General features: G+C 55.5%; 1 protein-coding gene across 2 annotated transcripts in view; it reads right to left on the bottom strand.

Annotated features, from left to right (window-relative positions):
* Positions 1-22,354, bottom strand: part of KCNQ4 (potassium voltage-gated channel subfamily Q member 4) — a 63,341-nt gene that overhangs the window by 18,574 nt on the left and 22,413 nt on the right. The window contains exons 2-9 of one of the 2 annotated variants that reach the window (XM_075539349.1): positions 7,673-7,763; positions 7,045-7,171; positions 6,656-6,831; positions 5,719-5,844; positions 5,205-5,315; positions 4,939-5,034; positions 1,905-1,993; positions 153-314 (exon numbers count right to left, since the gene is read on the bottom strand). In XM_075539349.1, coding sequence (XP_075395464.1) covers positions 153-314; positions 1,905-1,993; positions 4,939-5,034; positions 5,205-5,315; positions 5,719-5,844; positions 6,656-6,831; positions 7,045-7,171; positions 7,673-7,763 — 978 coding nt within the window. The remainder of the gene's footprint in view (positions 1-152; positions 315-1,904; positions 1,994-4,938; positions 5,035-5,204; positions 5,316-5,718; positions 5,845-6,655; positions 6,832-7,044; positions 7,172-7,672; positions 7,764-22,354) is intronic. The other variant, XM_075539351.1, reaches the window with a different exon arrangement.

Here is a 22,354-nt window from a genome sequence, read left to right as displayed (position 1 = left end):
AACCACCCAGGCCTCATGACGAGGCCTGGCACTGCCCAGAGCAGGCCCAGACACCCCCGCAGTGGCCGGAGACAGGTCTGAGAAAAGGTGAGAAACAGAATGGAAGAGGAAAAGGAGAAGCGAGCGGAGGTGGCGGCCCTGGGGGCCCCTACCTTTCCCCAGGGCAGAAGGAGGTGCTGCCCGGCCGGTGGCAGGTGGCAACGGGCGGGTAGCGGGAGGGTGCTCCATCGGGTACCGGCGCCCGCCGCACCTCCAGGGGCCGCAGGCCCCCATTGCGGGCCCGCTGCACGTGCTCAAACAAGAGGGCCAGCTCTCTGCAGGAGAGGGCGCCGTCAGCGGTAGGCAGGGACCTGGTACACCCCCCACCCCCCTACCCCTGTGGGTGCTGAACTCCTGACCTGTTTTTGCCTGGCCCTGCCTCTCTAGAGGGGCTCAGAAAACACCCAGGCCAGAAAAGGTAAGCAGGGAGGGTCAGAAAGTCTGGCTTTCCTCCCTCCGGAGCACTCCTCAGGGCTGCCAAGTACGGATGAGCAGGTCGGGCCCAGCTCAAAGCAGCGAGTGGGCCCCAGCCCCGTTGACCCTCTGCTCATCTGGTTGAGTGAGTGCCTGCACGTGGAACTGTGTCCACTCAGGGGCCAGTGGCAGCCCTAAAATCCTTAGCCTCAGACTCTGGGTCCTAGGGGAAACTGAGGCTGAGCCAGGAGACATGGGGGGTCTGCTAGACCGGCTTCTTTTCCCTGTAGCATTCAGCCCAACCATGAGACTATTGGAGACTAGATCTGGAACGGTAGCTCCCTCCAAACTCTCCAGGCCCGTTTTGTTCCCCAAGACCCAGGGGCCCCTGCCTACCTGGATGAGGTCACCCATGCCCGGGCAGCAAGAGGTCCCGAGGGCACTCTCCAGGGCAGGCTGTGAAGTCTGACTAAAGGCCCTAGGCCATGCCTGTGCCCCATCCTAAACCTTCCCTGGTCTTTCCAGTGAGTCAGCCCCTGCCCCGAGCTGGCCAAGTCCTTAGGGGCTCCACAGGGGTCAGGAGGCTGCTCGCTGTCTAACCACATCCTCTTCAGAGGTGGGAGCTTGCCTCTACCAAGTGACAGTGACAGGGGGTGCAGTGTGATGCTGGGATCCACCCCCCTTTCTCCTTTCCCTTGCCTGGGCAGAGCCCCTGGGTCCGGGAGGAGGGGAGAACCAGGTGCGGGAGCAGGAGTGAGTGCAATCACGCAACAGCTGCTCCCAGAGAACAAATGAGGCAAAAAGCGCCCACAGAAGTGCTGAGCGCAGCAGCCTGGACCAGCCGTGGGGTGCCTGCCTGCCCACGGGACGGAGCCAAGCTCCGTGGTCTTCAGTCCTGCCTGAGGGCCTAGCCAGGCACCTGGCCACACGCATCTTGGTGATACTATTAATAATCTTCTGTGCGCCCGCCCCCCATCCCCAACCCAGCCTGAGCCAGCGGAGTGAACCCGCTACTGGGCCCTAAGGCCTGCTGCATGGCACAGTGGAAGTGGGTACACGGAGAGGCTGGGTGGACCCTTACACCCAACTCTGGCACATGCGTTCTTGCCCAGACCACACCTTCTCTATATGTCCAGCACTATATGCCAGGCTGGCACAGGTCACTTGGCCCCCACCAAAGGCTGGCTGGTCTCCTCTCCTGAGTGGCATCACCTAGGGGTGGGCACATAGGGTTGGGTCTCACACCCCCTGTCTTGTGTCTCCCTCTTCCCTGGGTGCTGGAGAGCCAGACAGAGGACATTCCACCTCCGAGTGAGTCTGGGTGGCCAGAGCCAGACCCAAAGGCTCCCATGGGAACAGTACCCTTCCCTCCCCCCACGGCTGAGTCCCAGGCACTTGGCCCCCAGTCATGACTTCCAGCCCCTCCCACTCCAAGCCCCAGCTGGCTCTACCTGAAGGATGGGAGGATACTGTCATAGTAGTACCAGGTGGCCGTCAGGTAGGCCCGGCTTGTGTCGGTGGAATACAAGCGCCATGCAGCCTGGTGGGGTGGGGAAAAGGGGGAGCAAGGAAAGACAGCATCAGTGAGGCCTCTCAACCCGCTGCCCCTGAAAGACCCCAAGAGCCTACTCAGAGTCAAGAGACCATTCGCAGTTCCTTAGCCACCAGCAGGGACAGCTTAGAGACAGTGGCTTCCTGAAGGTCAGCAGAGAGCCGGAGGCCCCAGAGTGTGGGGAGAAGAGCTGGCATTCTGCTTTCGACCAGAAGCTCCCAAACCAAACCCATCGCTCTTGAGTCATTCCAGCTCGCAGCAGCCCTATATGACAGAGTCCCCTATAAGACAGAGTAGAGCTGCGTCCTGGGCTTCCCAAGGCTGGGAAGCTTTATGGGAGCAGCCACACCTTTCCTCCAGAGTGGGGTTAGCAGCCAGGCACTTTAACCCCTGTGCCAGCAGGGCTCCTTCTGTGCCTTACTAGGGTGAGCAAATTAAGGAAACCATCCGGGGCTCAGTTGCCACACCTGTACAATGAAGGGAATACGACTTACTTCTCAGGGTGTTAGGATAAAAAATCACGTCACAGCCCTCAAGTCCCTGCCGACTCATAGCAACCCTATAGGACAGGGTAGAACTGCCTCGTGAGTGTAACTCTTCACGGGAGTAGAAAGTTCGTCTTTCTCCCTCTGAGTGGCTGGTGGTTTCTAACCACTGACCTAGCAGGTTGCAGCCCAACACATTACCGATATGCTCCTGAAGATTAAAGGGGCCAGTGAACAATTGATCAATGGAGAGTTCAGGGTGGGGCTGAGGGTTAAGCACTGAACTGCTAACTACAATTACAAGGTCAGCTGTTCAAACTCACCAGCCACTTCTCAAAAGAAAAGTGAGGCTGTCTGCTCCCCACAAAGATGTACACTGTCACAAGCCTGTACAGGCCCATGGGGAGTTAGAAGTCAGTGGGCTTGACTTGGGGCGGCGCTCAGGGTCCAGCACGTAGGTATGAGTGCCAGGCTTCCAGCTATACCCTTAGCACATCCTTTTATTAGTGTGTCTGATTCATGTCCTTCTCTCAGTGGTTCTCAACCTGTGGGCCGCGACCCCTTTGGGGGTTCAAGCGACCCTTTCCCAGGGGTTTCCCGATTCATACCAGTAGCAAAATGACAGTGATGAAGTAGCAATGAAAATAATTTTATGTCCCTAATAAAATGTAAAAGAAGAAAAGAGAAAAAAATGATTAGGGCAAAGACTGTACAGATGTGCTTTATACAATTGATGTATGTATATGTATGAACTGTGAAAAGAATTGTATGAGCCCCAATAAATTGTTAAAATAAATAAATAGATAAATTTTTAAAAAAAGAAAATAATTTTATGGTTGGGGGGTCACCACCACATGAGGAACTGTATGAAAGGGTCGCGGCATGAGGAAGGTTGAGAACCACTGCTCTAGACTGTACGCGATGTCTTGGTCACTGCTGCGTCCTGAGCACCAAGTATGGCGACAGGCACACGGTGGGTGTTAGCAAATGTTTGTCAAATGAATGTTAGCTGAGAATAATGTTACTCCGAATCAACGCTCCTGCCACCTCTTCCTCCTTTGCCCCACACTGTCCCAGGAAGCACAGGGGCCAAGGGGAGAGATGAGCATCACCCAGCAACCCTGCCGCACCCATGGACATTCAGGCTTCTTCTGCAGCATGAGGGGTGAGGGCTAGACAGCAGGAAGACCCATCCCTCTCCCTCCCACTGTGGTAAGACTGGAGGGTGGGGTGGGGGGAGCGTGCAGCAAGGCGAGGGAGCTGTGAAAGCTACCAGAACATAGTCAAACTGGGCCTGGGGTGCTCCACTTCTCTGGGTGCTTCTTGCTCTTACGGGGCTACCCACTGCCTCTCTGACCAGGGGCCCTCCCAGGACAGGAATATTTTTACCTCCTGCTTGCTTAGGCCCTGGCTTGGGCTGGGGAGCAGCTGCCAAAGCTGTCTCATTAATTATGGGCACCACAATACCAGCTGTCTCTCGGCATGGACGGTGCCAGCCGCCTGCCCCTACAATGCCCCTTGGAAGGCCAGCTCCCAGGGGAGAGTGCCATTGTGCCCCAGGAGATGCCAAGAAGGGAAGCTGCGCTGGTGGCTGGAGATAGCAGGACCAAAGGGGAGCGGGATGTGGGGTAGTTCCCAGCCTGGGGAAGGGAGATAGAGAGGGGTTGAGCCTGCCTGGCCGAGGCAGTCGGAGGGCGAGACAGAGGTTGGCTGTGACAGTGTTGCCTGAACCGTTTCCTGTAGGGATTTCTCTTTCGTACACCTGACTGGGCCAAAGCTGAGTCACTAGAAAACGAAAGAGGATGCCATTGCGCCCAGAGCGACCCTATAGCGACTCTCTAGGACAGGATAGACCCACCCCTGTGGGTTGCAGAGACTGAAACTCTTTACGGGAGTCACAGAGTCGTAACAAAGCAGCCCGTGCCCTGTTGGACCCCTCTTGGTCTCCTCCGTAAAGTCAGTCTCACAGGCTCAGCCACTGAACAACGAACGCTGCTGTTGCTGTGATGCGGTCAGTCAGTCTGACTCAGGGGACGTAGGCGCACAGTCCTGCATCTTCTTCACAGTTGTTACTATGTTTGAGCCCCTTCTCCTATTTACCCCGAGAGCATTATGACTTCCTTAAGGTCCAGCAAACATGCCATGGACCCCAGGGCCTTTGCACATGCTGTTCCCTCTACCTGGACCTGGACCCACACCATGCCAGACCCTGTGGAGTTGGAGCTGGAAGGGAGCAATGGGACAGTCCTAGCTGGCCCGAAACTGGGCCTTTGGTGAGGGAGAGTTTCTGACAATCTGTCAGCATCCCCGCTCTGCGCACAGCTTGGTGGGTGACCCTAGAAAATGACACCTCTTCTCTGAGGCACAGGTGGGAAGATGAGATGCCCAGGCCAGTGCCCAGGGCCAGGTACACAGAGGGGACTTCACAGGGCCCCCCGGGTGTCATACCTGGATGAGATTGGCCGCTGGCATCCTGCGCTTCTCAAAGTGCTTCTGCCGATGCTGTTCCTGGACCTTCAGGGCAAATCCGGAGCCTAGGATACCCTAGAGGGGTCAGGACATGGTTGGGAAAGATGGGGCCTTTCTTGGGCAGCCCTATCCCTGCCCGTCTGAGGCGTGGGACATGGCCCTGCCTCTATTGGCCAGGAGCCTTGCAAGCCTTACTCTAAGCCCTCTTCCCAGAGGCTGAGGGGCCACAAAGGAGGGGAACTCACGGCGGGCAGGGCGAAGAAGGAAATGCCCAGTAAGGCAAAGCCGGCAGCCAGGACCCTGCCCAGCCACGTGTGCGGCGTCTTGTCACCATAGCCAATGGTCGTCAGGGTAATCTGGGGGCACAAACAGGTTACTCACAAGGCTGCTCATGGCGCCCACCCACAAGAGCCTGTTAGGAGCGTGGGCGAAGGGGTGGGGGCCACCCACAAGGGTTGGTCACAAATACTTGTCACATAGGCAGATTCCTGGAGCTGGTTAGAGGAACGGGTACAAGTCTCATGAACTTGAGGTGTGCATTAGATGGGGGCAGAAGCAGAACTGCTGGAGCGGTGTGTGGGGAGTGGCTAGCACTGGGTCATCACAGGGGCCAGTCGCAGAGGACCCTCTGCAGGGGGCAGGGACATTCCTGCTCAACCGGAGTTGGGGGTGAGATGGGGTCATGACCGGAAGTCTTCAGGAAGTTCCCAGAAGCAGATCCCCAGAAGCAGGACATCAGTGCACAGGGCGCTTACGCACCGTGCCCCACCAGAGCGAGTCGGCGTAAGAAGAGAAGTCGGAGTTGGCATCCTTCTCAGCCAGATAGACCAGAAAGGAGGCGAAGATGAGCACCAGGAACCCGATGTACCAGGCGGTGATCAGCTCCTGCAGGCGACAAAGGGTGAGACCACAGCGGCGGGGCTGAGCAGAGCAGCTGACAAGGGCAGGGGCGCTGTGCCCACCTCAAAGGGCCAAGAAAGAGTCCCAAGCCACCAAAGAGTGAGAGGTGCCACAGCAGCCGCTGGGTGTGTTGTCGATGCCCACACGGACCAAGTCTATAGGACAGGGTAGAACTACCCCGTAAGGTTTCCCAAGGCTGTAAGAGCTTACAGAAGCGAATTCCTCACAGGAGAAGAAAGCCTCACCTTTCTCCTGCAGAGTGGCTGGTGGTTTCGAAACTGCTGATCTTGCAGTTAGACCCCCACCCACTAACCACACCACCACCCGAGTACCAGTGAGGGCCTTCCCAGGACCGCCCCTGCACTGCTCTGGCCTCCCCAAAACACCGACCCAGAACCCATGGCCTTCAAGTGGGTTCTGCTCATTGCAAGCCAATAGGACAGACAGAACTGGTCCATGGTTTCCTCAGGCGAAGTCCTTAAGGAAGCGGGGCCACAACATTCTCCCACTGACTAGCGTGACATAACCACCACGACGCCAGGTTCATCCCCAAAAAGGCCAAGGTCCCTGCAAAATCCCAGGGCGGTGCTGGATTCTACCCTCAGCATCAAACACTACAGCCGTACCTAACTCCGGAGACCCTCAAGTCCCACCCCCACGGGCCGGCCCGTGCCCGCCCCATCTCTCCAGACCCGCCCAAGGGCCAGCTTCCCGCGGGGGGTCCCACAGCTAGGGGCCTCCAGGTGAGGTCTCCCTGCGCTGTCCCCACTACCCCCTCGGGCTGCGCCAGCCTCACCTTGCTGTGCGCGTAGACCACAGAGCCCAGCAGCTTCCAGGTGCCGCCGCGGCGGTCCATGCGCACCATGCGCAGGATCTGCAGGAAGCGCATGCTGCGCAACGCCGACGTGGCGAAGATGTTGCCCTGGGTGCCCGCGGCGATGACAGCCACCGAGGCCACGAACACGATGAAGTCTGCAAAAGCGAGGGCAGCAAGGTCACGGCCGGCGCCAGGGAGCCAGCCCACCCTACGTCCGGACCCGGGGCCGGGGTCTCTTGGAGCCTTAGGGGGTAGTGATAGGACCCGTTGAGTCGAGTCAGCACCCAGGGCTGGGCTCAGGAAAGGGGTCCGTGTCGACCCTAGGGCTTGGGGTCAGGGGTCAGGCGCGGGTGGGCGGCCCTTATTACCGATGACACAGAAGGGTTTTCTGGCAAAGCGGAAGCGGCCCTGCCATCCTCTGTACCGGCAGCAGCATCCAGCGGACCAGACGCGGATGATGTACTCGAGGCCAAACACCACGATCATCACAAACTCCTGTGGGACCAGGGGCCTGAGTTCTGGTCCCCAGGACACAGCACCAACCCAACCCGGAGGCCCAGTACCACCTCAGACCACCTGGATGGCGCTGGAGAGGGCTGCCGAAGGCAGGTGGCCCTTTCCAGGGCCTCCAAGGACGCTGGTGACCCAAGACGGCCCTCCCTCTAGAGTTCCCATGAGCAATCTGCCCCCCTCATCCTCCCTAACGCCTCCAAGGCAGCCCAGACTCCAACCCTGACTGTCCCACCAGGAGTGGAGTTATCAGTTTGTGTCCTGGAGGAGGACAGGGCTGTCTCTGGACCATCATAAGCCCTCACCTAGAGGCAGGAAGTCCCAGCACACCTCCTCAAAGGCTGGGATGAAGCCCAGAGAGGGACAGCCACCAGCAGCCTGAGTCACAATGCCCAGCACAGGCAGTTTACACCATGCTATCAGAAACCTCCCTCACCTTCCTCAGCCCAGAGGGGAGGCCTCTGCTCTGGGCTCCTGACAACTCACCAGAATGAGGAGACATTCATTGGCAAGTTCCTGGTGCTCCTGGATAGTGGACAGCACGGACAGCACCAGGCAGCTGAAGACCAGCAAAAATCTGTAATTGCAGCATAAAGGAGAGTGTTAGATTGCTGTATGAACAGGACAGCTGAAGAACTCCTGGCAGGGGCCTTCAGAGAGGAGGGGAGGGGGAAAGAGAGGCGCTCCACCTAGCTGAGGAGGCTGTACCTGGAAGGGAAACTTTGCAAAGCAGACTCCACCCAGAGTTCGCCAGAATCAGGAAGCCCAGGGCAGAAGCCTCCAGTCCCAGACTGCTAAACTCATAAACACCTTCCCATGTCAAGCCACGCTGCTGGTGAGTCATTCCAGCCCATATGGATCCTATAGGACAGAAGAGAACTGTCCCATAGGGTGTCCAAGGCCATCATCTTGATGGGCAGGCTGGCACATCTACCGCTCACAGAATTCCAGCACTTCACTGTGGAGCCCCCGGGGGGGGGTCTTCACATATGCCTTACAAGCATATGTGAGCATATACAGAGTGCTGTACAAGCCCCCCCATCGCCCCTCGACGCAGGCTAGGGGCCTAAGAGAGGCCTCCAGTCACTCAGTCGTGAGCATCGGGTCTGTGTGAGCTGGAAAGAGGAACAGACCAGCTCAGGGTCTCCCAGCCAGGGAAGTCCACAGGCTCCCTTTGTCCCCAAAGAAGCACCCCCAGAAGCCAGCAGGGACGGGGGAGGATCAGGTTCTAGAGCAGCAGTTCTCAACCTGTGGGTCCCAACTCCCTTGAGGGTTGAATGACCCTTTCACAGGGGTCGCCCGATTCACAACAGTGGCAAAATGATAGTGATGAAGTAGCCATGAAAAGAATTTTATGGTTGGGGGGTCACCACAGCATGAGACACTGTACTAAGGGGTCGCAGCATGAAGAAGGTTGAGAAACCCACTGGGCTAAAGAATGGGCTTCCCTTCCCCCATGAACCCCAAAAGTGGACTTGAGTCAGCTGGGCTCCTCTGCAGAACAAGGACGGTTGCCCCTGCCCTCCTGACCTAGAGGAGAGGAGAGGGGCTTGGTAGGGAGGGGAGGGGGCAGATGGGGGAAAGGGTGTGGAGAGAAGACATGGGCATCGTGCAGAGGGCTACAGACACCTGGAACTCCCTTGAGGGTGGTGGGAAGCTACTGGGCCAGAACCAGATGTTTAGAAACAGAAGAAACTTTAGAACCCCACTAGTCCAACCCCTCTTTCCTCCCCAACTGCACACATGAAGAAGACCCAGGAGAGACAGGGAGTCACCCAAGGATTCCCACCAGCTTCCTGGTGGGTGAGGGGACGGGGACGGGAAGGAGGAGGGGACGTGAGTGTGTCAGTGTGTGAAGGCGGGCAGGAGCGGAGGGCACAGGCTCATTGGATTGGTGTTTCCGCCCCCTCCCCACTGGACCTCCTCCAGAACCAAACCACACAGAATCCTTAGGAATGATTATCATCCATTTTAATCACAGAACAATATGTGATAAATATAGAATTGATGCCTTTGAATTGCGGTGCTGGCGAAGAATATTGCGCCTACCGCGGCCTGCCTGCCAGCGAAGGAACAAATCTGTCTTGGAAGAAGTACAGCTAGAGGCCTCCTTAGAAGCGAGGATGGCAAGCTCTTGCCTCACGGATTTTGGCTGTGTCCGAAGGATTCAGTCCTCAGTAAAGTGGGGGGGGGGTGGTGAAAAAAGGAAGACTCTCGAGAAGACGGACGGACACAGGGGCTGCACAGTGAGCTTCAACGTGGCAACAATGGGGAGGGGGGCACAGGACCGGGCATCGTTTCATTCTGTGATACCCAGGTTGCTGTGAGCTGGGACAGACTTACTGACCTCTGACAACAATAGGTCTTAGGTTATGTAAACATTAACGACAAAATTATTGTCGATCGGTTAACCCAGCCGTGTAGCCTTGTAGCTATATTCCTACAAGTAAGCTGTGCTGACAAAAATGTTTCTGTTGCTGTAACTTACCCGAAACCAAACCAAACTCCCCACCATGGAGTCAATGCTAATGCACCGAGACCCTCCTGTGGGTTTCTGGGACTGTAGAAAGTCCGGTCTTTCTCCCCAGCAGCTGCTGGTGGTTTCGAACTGCCGAACGTGCAGATCGCAGCCCAACACATAACCACTCCACCACCAGGCGCCATAACTTCCCACAGGGAAACAGTATGTGCTTCAGTCACTGTAGGGTCAGCCCTTCGGACAGTGTCACGCTGGCATTGTGCGGTGACGCTACTGTGTGTGACGCCTCCTAGTGAGGCCACCGCACGGGCTGCAAAAGCAGCCAGAGGGAATGAGGCCGGACCCCGTCTTCGGGATAGCTGCACGGCTGCGTGCCTAGACGGGACCCCCAAGGGGATGGCCTGCTTGGGGAAAAAATCCCTATGGATGACCCAACAGGCTCACCCCAAAGTCTTCCAGGCCTCTGCGCCGGACGGACCCCTTTCCTTCACTGTCGGACTTGCTGAGACCTGCTCTGCCTTCACTCTCACTACCTCCTGGGGGGCTCCAGTTTTCCCTCTTTGAAATCCCACCGCCCAACCCATTTCCTTCCTTGCATGTGGCCCTCGTCACTTTCCACATGTCTTCATTTTGGCCCGTGTGTCAGAGGGGTAGCAGCCTGGGTCAGGGTTAGAGAGACCTGGATTCTATTCTTAGTTCTGCTTCACTGTGGATTTAGGAAAGCTGCCTACCTTCTCTGAGCCAGCCTCTGAGCCTGTGAAGTGGAATGTAATAACTTGTAAAGGGCATGGCTCTGGCCTGGTCCACTTAAGACTTCCCCAGAGGGTGGGCGGTGGGGTGGGGGTAGGGGGTAGGTCAGGATCCAGAGCTGCATCCCTGCAAATGTTCCTGTGCTGAAGAGGCAGCTGTTAGAGGTGAAACTATGTACCTCTCAGAATAGGCACTGGACTCTGAGCCCCGTTAGGTGTGGATGCCATCCCACTGGGGATTACGGTTTTCTCTGGAATGTTGATAGAGCCTTAGTAGCACGGTGGCCATGCGATGGGCTGTTCCACAAGGCCAGCAGTTCGAAACCAACAACCGCTCCTCGTGAGAAAGACGTGGTTTTCAACCCTGGTAAAGAGTCACGGCCTCAGAAATGCACAGGGGTAGTGCTATCCCGTCCTATAGGGTCACCATGGGTCCAAATCCACTTGATGGCCGTGAGCTGGTTTTTGAGTGGGTATGTTAATGAGAATGGATCCATTGGACCCATTGTCATCAAGTTGACTTCCACTCGTTGGGAGTCACAGCACCCCCATGGGACAGAGTAGAACTTCCCCGTGAGGTTCCTAAGGCTTCAAATCTTCACACAAGCAGATCGCCACATCTTTCTCAAGCCGCCAACATTCAGCTGGGTGCTTAGCCACTGAACGACCAGGGCCCCATACGTGAGATGTCATTGCTGCCAGGTGCCCTCCAGTCAGTTCCGGCTCACAGCGACCGATGTGCACCAGAATGAGACACTGCCCGGTCCTGCGCCGTCCTCGCTTCTTTGAGTGTAGGGTAAGCTTTGATCACTGTTTAGACATAAAAAGAGTAGACTGGGCAAGAAGCAAGCCATCGCGGGTGAAGACAAATGCTCTCTGAAGACTAGAGAGGCTAGGGAGTCCACAAGCCCGGGAACTCCTGAAATAGATAAAAGAGAACTTCTTCTAATGGCCAGGCTTCTAGCCTCCCGAACTCAGAGAAGCTAAAGCTCTGCTCTTCAAGGCCACCCGTTTGTGGTCTTCCGCGACAGAGGCCCTCCCAAACTACGATGGTGACTGTGGGTGAGTGAGTGAGGAGGCCAGCCCCAGCCGGGAGCTGAGTCAGCACAGGCAGGGGAGCAGGGAGCCGAGAGGCAGAGCTGACAGGAGGGCCTGCCCGAGTTCCTCTCCTCCCACCCCTGCAGCCTAATCTTTATGGGCCTCCTCCCTGCAACTCTGGGCAGAAGTCCTTCTGTCCCCTTTCTCAGCCCATCTGCAGAGCGACCTCCCGCAGATGTGGGCCACCCTCTGGGTATCCGATCCGGGCTTTTATGAATTTTCTATTCTCAATCCTTCTCTCTCCGTGGCAATAGCTGCACGGCTATAAAACTTCCACGTCAGGACAGGTGAACAGATGGACAGCGGGATCCCAGTTTTTAAACGAAATGTGTTCTACCGAGGCTTATCTCTGAGTGATGGAACGAAGAGCGGCGTGGCTGATGCTTTGCTTCTTCGGGCTGCTTTGTATGACCTAATTTGCATTTTATTACCTATGCAAAGACATTTGACTGTTGGACCATAATAAACTATGGATAGCCTTGAGAAGAATGGGAATTCCAGAACATTTCATTGTGTCCATGTAAAATCCGTATGTGGCTCAAGAGGCAGTTGTGTAAACAGAACAAGGGAATGCCGCATGGTTCAAAATCAGGAGAGGGGTGCGTTCGGGTTGTATCCTCTCACCGTACTTGTTCAGTCTGTGTGCTGAGCCAGTCATCAGAGAAGCTGCATTCTATGCAGAAGAATTCAGTATCAGGATTGGAGGACGGCTCATTAACAACCTGTGCTGTGCTATGACACAGCTTGCTTGCCGAAAGCAAAGAGGACTTGAAGCACCTGCTGATGAAGAACAAAGATTGCAGCCTTCAGTGTAGATGACAACTCACTCTAAAGAAGGCCAGAATCCGCACAACTGGACCAGTGAGTAACATCACGGTCAACGGAGAAAGGAATGCCGTTGTCAAGGATTTCATCGTACTTGGATCCACAGTCAACACGCATGGAAGCAGCCGGCAGAAGATCGCACGATGAATGGCTCGGGGTCAGTCTGCTGCCCAGGAGCTCTTTAAAGTGTTGAAAAGCAGGGATTTTACTTTGAGAACTAAGGCGCACCTAGCCCAAGCCACGGTCTGTTTTCGATGGCCTCATATGCATGTGAAATTTGGACACTGACTAAGACTGAGAAAGAAATGATACACTTGAATTACGTTTCTGGGGAAGAATAGTGAAAATACCACAGACTGCCAAAAGACCAAATACATGTGTCTTGGAAGAAATACATCCAAAATGTGCTGTAAAAGCAAAGATGGCAAGATTTTGTCTCAAATTCTGTGGACATCTTGTCAGGAGAGACCAGTCCCTGGAGAAGGACATCAGGCTTGGTAGAGTGGAGGGGCAGAGAGAAAGCAAGGCCTTCAATGAGCTGGACGGACACAGTGGCTGCAAGAATGGGCTCAGGCACAGGAACTACTGTGAGGCTGGTAGAGGACCAGGCAGTGTTTCATTCTGGTGTGCACTGGGTCGCTATGAGTCAGAACCAATTGGGGGGCGCTTAACAACGGCACAATTTGAAAAAAGAAATAGAGTCTTGGTGGCGCAGTGGTTGCAGTTCTCAGCTGCTAACCGATACTTCAAAAAGTTGGCCACCTGTACCCATCCATGGCTCCGTGGGAGAAAGAGGTGGCTGGACAGTCTGCTTCCATGAAAACACTAGACAGTCTTGGGAGCCCTCTGGGGGGCAGTTTGGCTTTGTCCTACAAGGTCGCTCAGACCAGCAATCAGCCCAGTGGCAGGCGGTTTGGTTTGTGGCTGGTGATGCATTGGCTAAGTACGTTACTGTTAACCCAAAAGTGGCTGGCCACTTGAGGCCCCAGCAGCTGGGCGGGGAAGGTGCCCAGTATCTCCTCCTGTGAAGATTGCAGCTGCGGGAGCCCTATGGCCCGGCTCTATCCCAGCATGCAACAGCCACGAGACTCCAAAGCATGTGTTGCCTGGCTTATGACCAAGGCCTACCAACTTGTTGAGAGGGAAACGGTCTCAAAGTCCGTATTGATAAGGTTCGAAGACATCAGCCTGCAGCCTGGATTGCCCCTTCACGAAAGAGCACCCAATCTTCAGAACTTGATCAGAGAGCAACATCATGATGAGCACAGGAAAGCCCGAAGCCGGCAAGGATTTCATTTTACTCTGCTCCACCATCGACGCCCGTGGCAACAGTAGTCAGCAAAGCAAATGACAGATTGCCTTAGGCAAATCTGATGCCCCCGCCCCCACCCCTAAAAAACCTTTAAAGACGTGGAGGTGCAAAGATATCACTTTGAAGACAGGCGCAGCTGACCCAAGCCTTCTCTCCAGGAGTGTGCCTCCTGTTATGGGCCCACCAGGCAGTGACTAAGGAAGAACAAAGAACTGATGGCTTTCAGCCACGGTGTTGGTGGAGAATATTTACTCTAACCGAGACGGCCCAAAGAATACATCAATCTGTCTGGAAGAGGCCCCACCAAAATGCTCCTTAGAAGCAAAAGTGGTGAGACTTCATCTCGTGGACCTGGAACACGTTACAGGAGGCCCCAGTCCTGCGAGGAGGACAGCATGCTTGCTGAAGCGGAAAGGCGGCCAAAAAGAGGAGGGCCACCAACGAGCCGCACTGACCCAGAGCTACAATGGGCTCAGGAGGAGGGCGCCAGACTGGGGTCTGTAAAGGGCCATAATGGGTTAGAACTGGCTCAGTGGCATCTAACAACAACAAGTTTAAAATACAAGCAGGAAAAAAATCTTTTCATCTCCACTTTACTCCAATTCTGGCGCGTGCGGGCCCCCTGCGTGTCAGAGCACCACTCTGCCCCAAAGGGCTTTCAATGGCCACTGTTCAGATGTAGCTCTCCAGACCTTTGGGGGCGCCTCAAGTGGACTTGAACTTCCAACCTCTCAGCTGATAGCCTAGCTGATAGCTGTTGGCACCACGGCCATGGAGCAGGTGTGAGGTGGCCTCTTTCCTGCATTCAGTTCATGTGTCCAACAGCTCCTCTTGGACACCTAGTGTCCTCTCCAACTAAATGCATACAAAGACCAGCTCCGACCCCGCTCCTCAAACGTCTTCCCACCTCAGGGACAGCGCCAGCGCTCCCACGGGGGGCCCAGCCCCGAGTCTGAACTGCCCTTCATGCTCCCCTTGCCACTTCCCGTGTCTCTCCCCTCACTGCTATCGCTGCTCCACTCCGCTCTCACTCTCGCTCACCCTCTTCAAAGCCACCCCGTAACCCTACAAATGCAAACCGGAAACCACCACTCTCCTCAAAACTCCCTCCATCGCGTGTCCAGAGCCAAAGTCAAACTCCTCCGCAGGTCCAGGAAGGCCCCACCCACCCCTTGAACTTGATCTCTGCTCTCCTCAGGGCTCAGGGCATTCAAGCCACTCTGGCCGCCTTGCCATTCCTGGAATGCACTTGTTTCGCTGTTTCCACTGCCAGTCACTCCCCGGCTCACCCCTTTCTGAGTCTGCAGTGTCCTTGGACAGGCCTTCCCCAACCCTCGCTGGCTAAATGAGCGGCCCAGCCCTTCCTCTCTCCCCTTTCTTACGCTGCCCGAGTCTTCTCTCATAGCACGGTTGAAGGACCAAGTAAATGAACAGTGGAAATTCACTTTAAACAAACACCACATCACCCACAACCCCTAGGTTACACCCAGTGAGGAGCTGCCCAGAGATAGCTCTAACAACACCCATCCCCAACCTCCTGGAGAAGGAAAGAGAAGACGGACTTCCAACCTTGACCAGCCAGCTAGCTCCACTTGGGCCTCCTTTGTTTAAAAGACACCAGGCTTCACCTCAGGCTGGCAGTTTCTTTACCCCCGATGCTGAATATCATTGAACGATGCACTCAGTCTGACAGAGAATATCCTGTGTTCCTTACACCTGAGTAATTATCCTTCCAGGAAGAACATGGGACCCAGGAGGGACAGGCTTGCTGAAGAACACACAATGAATCAGTGGCTCAGCTGCGGCTGGAGTTTCAGCTTGGGCTGACCCTCAAGCTGCCTGTGGTAGTTACCTAATGCCACGTCAACCTGAAGATAGAGTGTAGGGGTGGAGTTTAGCCTGTCAATCAGGTCACAGCCTGATGATGGCTCCTTTGGGCGTGGCCTTCTCATAAGGGAGTATCTTGGGAACTTCCACCGCTTCCTCTGCCTTCATCTCCCTCCCGGTGGACCCTGGTTGCTGCCAGAGTTCTGGGATGTGTTCAGCACCATTGGCGCCACACGACATTTCACCCACCGGCCTTTGACCTTCCTGCATTCTGCATCGTTGCTGTGGCTGTGTGAGTCTGAAGAGGGACTGATGGACTAGTATCAGACTTACAGACATGAGTTGGACTGGGCTGGGCTGTTTTCTCGATGCGTAATTTGTTCTTGATTTAAAGCTCTCTCATACCTACACGAGTGTCGCTGGATTTGTTTCTCTAGTCAGCCCAGCCGAACACACTGCTTTGGTCTTCCAGGGAGGCCCCACTCATCTTCCTGAGGCTCTTCACTCAAAGACCCAATCATGGGACAGTAGAAGGGAGATCGACCCCCTGTACTGTCCAGGAAGCTGGACAATGAAGACGGAAGACTGAAGAAAAATGGATGCCTTTGAATTACGATGGTGTTGAAGAATATCGAACAAACCACAGAGTGCTCGAAGAAGGAACTGTCTTGTGTAGAGAGAAGTACAGTCTGAATGCTCTGTGGGAGTAATGAAGAAGGCAAGACTTAGTCTTACCTACACCGGACACATTCTCAGGAAGAGTCAGTCCCTGGAGAAGGACATCGTATTTGGCAGAGTAGAGAGGCAGCCCAAAAAGGAAGATCTTTTTGAGATGGATTGACACAGTCGCTGAGCAATGAGCTCAAATACAGCATGGACCGTGGGGACAGTGCAGGACAGGGCAGCCCTTCAGTCTGCTGTGCACAGGTGGCCAGGAGTCGGGCTCAACAGGCCCTAACAACAGAATTCCTCTGGCCCTCTCTGGGGCTTCGCTTTCTCCGCCTGCACAAATCTGGATGGTACACCGAGCAGACACCAGCGTCTTTTGTTAGTTGCTGACTGTCTGTTCCAACTCCCGGCAACCTTATGGATAACAAGAGATTGTTGCACCATTCTGTGTCATCTTTGTGGTCATCGGTGTGTGTGTGTGTGTGTGTGTGTGTGTGTGCCCACTGTCATGGATATTTGTCAATTCATCTCATTGGGGGTTGTCTTTGATGACCCTGTACTTGACCAAACACGGTCTGCCTTCCTAACGACTGGTCTTTCCGGAAGGCACGTTCAAGGTGAGAACATCAGCCTCGCCACCCTCACTTCTATGGGGCATTCTCATTGGGTCTCCTCTGTGATTGATTTGTTTATCCTTCTGGCAGTCCATGCTCGCCAATGCAATGATCCCACTGCATCCATCCCTTTCCGTCTTCACTTTGGTTGACCTTTTCCCCCAGGCACATGGGCCAGGAGCGCCCTAGGCCTGTGTACAGATGGAGAAAACCAGATCATGAAGTCTTTTTAACCATGGAGTCACTGGGTAGATTTGAACTGCCAACCTTGTTGTAGGGCCTTAGCATCCTCTCATTTCCCTATCCGAGAGGTCAGGCTGGCAGCCACTTTCTGAAGTAATTTTTGCCCATGGTGTTTGGCTGCCATTTGGGGAGCCATGTTCACCTTTGACCAGCACGGGAGCCAGAGCAGGTGACTCTGGGGACAGGTGGGTGCTAGCTGGCTGGGGCACATCAGGAGGCCTCTCACAGCGTTCTTCTCCACCCTCACCCCTGTTTGATGGCCAATACTCCACTCATTCGGGAAGCAGTAAGGGGATTAGGAGCAGGGGACGAGGAAAGGAAAAAGATGAGACTACAGGCTCATGCCATTCATCTGGAGAGCTTGTTAAAATACTGATTTCTGGGCACTACCTCCAGACTATCTGATTCCGTGGGTTTGAGGTGGAGTCCACGACTCTGCATTTCTCCAAAGTTCCCAGGTGCTGCTGCCGCTACTGGTGGTGGTGGTCTTGGGACCACACAGGTTTAGCTGGCAGGGTTGGCAGTGACTGGCCCCTCAGAGTTTCTTCAACAACTGTACTCCCTCTGTTCCCTTCTCTCCACCTCCCGTTGCCTTTGAGTTCGCTTCAACTCAGGACAGGCTGTGAGTATCAGAGTGGAGCTGTGCTCCAGGAGGCTGTCAATCGATGGCTGTGTGAGTTCAGAAGTCAATCTTCCAAGGTGCCTCCGGGGGTGGGGGGACTACTGCTCCCCACCTCTTAGGTAGCAGCCAAGAGCTGAAAGCATCTTCCCTCCAGGAGCCCTCTCCCCCACCTGGTATGTCCTTAAGTTGATCCAGACTCATGGGATGACCTGGTATGTGTAGGCAGAATGGCTCCACGGGGTTTCCCATGGCTGCGACCTTTAACAAGCAGGTCACCTGGTCTGTCTTCTAAGGCACCTCTGGGTGGGTTCGAACTGCCAAACTTTCAGCTAGTCATCAAGTGCTTAATCATTTCTGCCACCCATGGACCCCTTTCCCCCACCTACCCTTCCTGAAAGCACTGCCAAGGAGCAGCCCCTGGACAGGGAAGAGAAGGAAGAGGAGGAGGAGGAGGAGGAGGAAAAGGAGGAGGAGGAGGAGGAGGAGGAGGAGGAGGAGGAGGAGGAGAAGGAGGAGGAGGAAAGCCTTACAGGAGAGGTAGGTCTTCTACCACCATCAGCTTCACCCCTGACTCGCTGGGTGACATCAGGTAATAACATAACTGTTCCTGCTGGCCAAGGGCTTCCTCCTGGGCAGGCACAGGGCCAAGCCCTCTCCATGCAAACACTTCAGAGCCTCTCACCACAACGCTGGAAGGCCAGGACTGTAATCACCCCAGGCTTCCTGAGTCTCCAGCAAAGTATACTGTACAGGCTGCATAACTTTGCGAATTATGACACACCACTAAATGGGACACTTTAAATGAGAAGCTCTTCTGATAAATGGTTTCTATCTCACTACGGCTGTTATCTTAAACGACTAATAAAAGACAGAAAGAAAGGTATACTCATTTGTGCAAAGTCACATAGTTACTTACCAGATATCAGGGCCAAGACCTGAACCCAGGTTCGCCAGGACCACCAGGCCATACCACCTCTCTCTGGGGCCCAGTTCCTATCTCTGGCCTGAAGGTTGGGGACAGCTCAATGATAGTAAAGGCCTCTTCAGCTCTGTGACACCCTGACAGTGGGGGCCATCAGCCTCCTCACAGATTTCCTGAGGACGTCTGAAAGGTCAGGAGCTGGGAGGCTGGAGAGATGGGGACGTGACCACAAGTCGACCTAATCTCTCTGAGCCACATTCAGTTACAAAATATTAACTGGCACCTACATCCAGCCAGCTTTACCGTAAGCCAAATGAAGAATCGAGGTCCCCAAGAAATCAGGCAAGCGCAGTGCAGTGGTGACATGTGAGATGCGGTGGTAGCAGTGCGCACCAAGGGACTAGCCTTCAGTATAGCCAGGAGGACCAGGGAAGACTTTCAGAGGAGGGGACACCTGAGTGGACCAGGCCTAGGTGGGGAGCCCCAGGCAGAGGAAGCAGGGTCTATAAGCCACAGAGGCATGGGAGCCCCAGGTGGCCAGGATGACCAGCAGTTCTGATTGATGGGGGCCGAGAGCTGAAGGACAAAGCAGAGAATGCTAAGTCCCAGGGACGGGGGAGCCACAGGCCCCTCAGGAGTTTAATCTCAAAGGCAATAAGACCCGAGAGACTTCTCAGAGAGGGGATGACCTGGTCTCCGCTGTGTTCCGGGATCATCACTGTGGGCAGATTAAAGGTGGTGCCTCATCAGGAGTACCCACCCGTTCAGAGGCTCCACAACCCAGATGCATCATGAGGATGGCCTCACCAGACAGTGAGGGGAGTAGGGGCTGGTGGGGAGATTGATTGACTGGAGGCGGAGACAGCAAGGGAGAACGGCTCCTACTTCCCAACTGGGCACCCAATGCCTGGAGGTGCCAGGAGGGCATTGAGATGGGTGACCCCACTTGTGGAGCAGGTATTGGGGGGAGACACGGCAACATGATGAAGACTGTGGGTTAATAGGCAAACACTCAGTAGCCAGGCTGGCAACGTGGACTTGGGAGGCATTGGGTGAAGGAGATGCGGAAGGCCATCACAGTGGTTGCGACAGCCTGGAGAGGAGGGGGCAAGTCTGAAAAATGTCCCTTAGATTTGGTGACCAGCTGATCCCTGGGTACCTTGGCCAGGCCAGTTTTGGCAGGCAGGTGGGGTAGAGCAGGCCCAGGTGGGGTGAGAAAGGGGCGGTGAGTAGAGGAAGACAATAATATTGATCAACTGCACACATGTTTGCCTGCAGAGGGGCTGGAGGTCAAGGCTGGAGAGGGACAGGGAGCACAGGGAACAGTGTGCTTTTTAAAGATGGGAAACACTTGAGTATTTCTGTGGCCTGAGTAGGAGCAGGGGGAGCGGGGAGGCTGGAGAGGGAGGGGGGAGGAGGATCAATGAAATAAAGCCCCCCTGGGAGACTGAGATCTGAAGCAGGGGGTGGACTGGCGAGAAGCACCCCCATGGCAACAGCCTGCTAAGGTGGGGTTTCAGGAGGGGGGCGGGCAGTCTGAGCGAGCTGTGTGCAGGCCAGAGACTGGGAGAAGGGGACTGCCCAGGCTCTTAATCAGAAACCCTCTGTGTCCCAGGGGAGCTCAGGAACCATCATGCCTGCCACTGAGGGCAGGGAGTAGGGGAGCCCGGGGTGCTGCAGGTGCTCAGATGGCCCGTGGGTTTGGGGTTGTTGTTTTGATTGGGTGAAAACCCATGCAATACAACACTGGCCAGTCCCAGCCTGTCCACAGCCCAGTTCAGCGAGGCACACTGCAGGGCCCTGGCTTCGCCCGCTCCCTTTCCAAACTGTGTCACCACACTGACCATCCGCTCAATGCCCCTTCGCAAAACACGTTTCCTCCCCTGCCTGTGCATGTTTGTGCTTGGTTTGCTTCGAAGGCTCGGTGATCCTGAGAGAAGCAGCAACAGCCTGGTTGGGACTTGGGGGCAGGCTACCCAGACCAAAGTAATCGAAGATCCAGGGCCTGCCTTTTCCACCCCCACCCCCCTCTTCTTTCTCCCTTACCCCAGTGCCCTCCTCCCAGCTGAACACCCCCCTGCCCTGCGTCCGGGCCCTGACTGGTACCAGCGAGCTCCCTTCCCTGGTTCTCCATTTGCCCTGAGAGTGTATGTGCTCTGCTTCATCGCCACCCCAAGGCCCTAAAGAAAGGGTCTCTACCCACAGAGGGGGTGGAGGTGAGGGGTCCTAAGGCTCCTGAGGGCAGAAGCCCTGGTGCTGCTGCCCTCCAGGGGATGGGTGGAGCGGGTGCTGAAGAAGGGACTTAGCTCAGTGGAGAGGCCCTCCCTGGCAGGCGTAGGCAATGTGGTCTGGAGGCCCCAGCCTCTTCATGAGAGAACAGGCCCTTTCCTTTCCCTATCAGGGGGCAGAGAGGGGCAGGAAGCCAGGCCCCAGAGCGAGGCTCTTTCCAAGAATCCTCAGGGGCTGGGAGAAGTTTCCCCTGATGCAGCGATTCTAAATATGGCCAAGGGAGCATAACACGTGACCAGGGCCCCACACCAGTGCTGCCGCCACTGCCGCCGCCCCCACCCTGGGCCGGAGGCCTAGGCTGGGGCTGGGGCTGAGGGCTCAAGGGAGCCTCAGTTTCCCTGTCTGCACCGTGAGTGGGGAACAATGCAACAAGCGCTCAAGTCCCTTCAGCTTTGTGACTCTTGGGCAGTGGGGAGGAAGCTCGGTTCTAGAGTCTCTGACGATGGCCCTGGAAGGGCCGAAGCTGCCAGCACACCCCATCTATCTATAAACATCATTCCCCCCCCCTCCCGGCGGGCCAATTAGAAAAAGCCACCCCCTCCTGACCCCCCTCTCTAGTCCTGACAAATTACAGATAGTTGACCTCTCTCAATAGTCCAATTGGAAACAGGCCTGACTTCCTCGGGGCCACCCCAATTCCTGCCAGGGCTCCAGAAGCCAAACACAGGCTGGATTTCTGTGCCATGTGAGACCCTTGGCCCAGTCCCTCTGCAGGACCCAGATTGCACAAGGGTCCGTGCCCCCCCACCCCTGAGAATGGCCCTGCCAGCCCCCTTAGCCCTAGAAAGGACAAGCCTATGAGGAGCCACATGGCCCCACGCCCTTCTCCTGACAGCTGCTGATTCCTCTATGGCTAGAAGTTGACCCAAGCGAGAGGGTGTACCCACCCACACGCTGGGCTGAGCCTCTCTCCGAAATGGAGCTACGCGGCCTGGAGGAAAGAGGGCAGAGAGACATGGAGTGGAGATGGCCATGCCCAAGCCTCTCAGCAGCAACCCCATTCTCCAGCCATGCTGCTTGGATGTGTATCTTGACTCCCCATGTCTAGAAAAGTCTTCTCTTTCTCTACAGTTAGTGCCCCCCACACACACACTCCTACATTTTTCTTGGGCTAGGCTTACACTAAGATATGGAAGGGGGTATCTTCTGGTCAAGGTGTGTGATGAATTATAGCCCCATCCTCACCCATCTGGACGAATCCCAACCCTCCTTCTGGTTCCCTCTGCCTCACCAGGCACACTGTCTGGTGCACCAGATAAGGAAGCTGAGCAACATGTCAACATGAACCCCGGGGGTGCGCAGGAGTGACCCATCTGTCCAAATAAGCAGGAATTCTTGGGGCCTCCCGAGCAAGCCTCCCAAGGTGAAAGGGAACAGTGGGGTGGAAAATAGGAGGTCCGGACTTTAGAATCTTTGCCAAGATGGCCAACTAGGGGTCTCCCCCTCAGCAGCATGTGTCTGGGGACCTCCACTCTACATGCTAGGTTTGGCACAAAATTACATTTGAACACTGCTGCTT

Source organism: Tenrec ecaudatus, chromosome 1, assembly GCF_050624435.1.
Source record: "Tenrec ecaudatus isolate mTenEca1 chromosome 1, mTenEca1.hap1, whole genome shotgun sequence".
Taxonomy (NCBI): Eukaryota; Metazoa; Chordata; class Mammalia; order Afrosoricida; family Tenrecidae; genus Tenrec; species Tenrec ecaudatus.
Note: the sequence above shows the minus strand (reverse complement) of the source record. Positions and strands in the feature narration are given on the sequence as shown.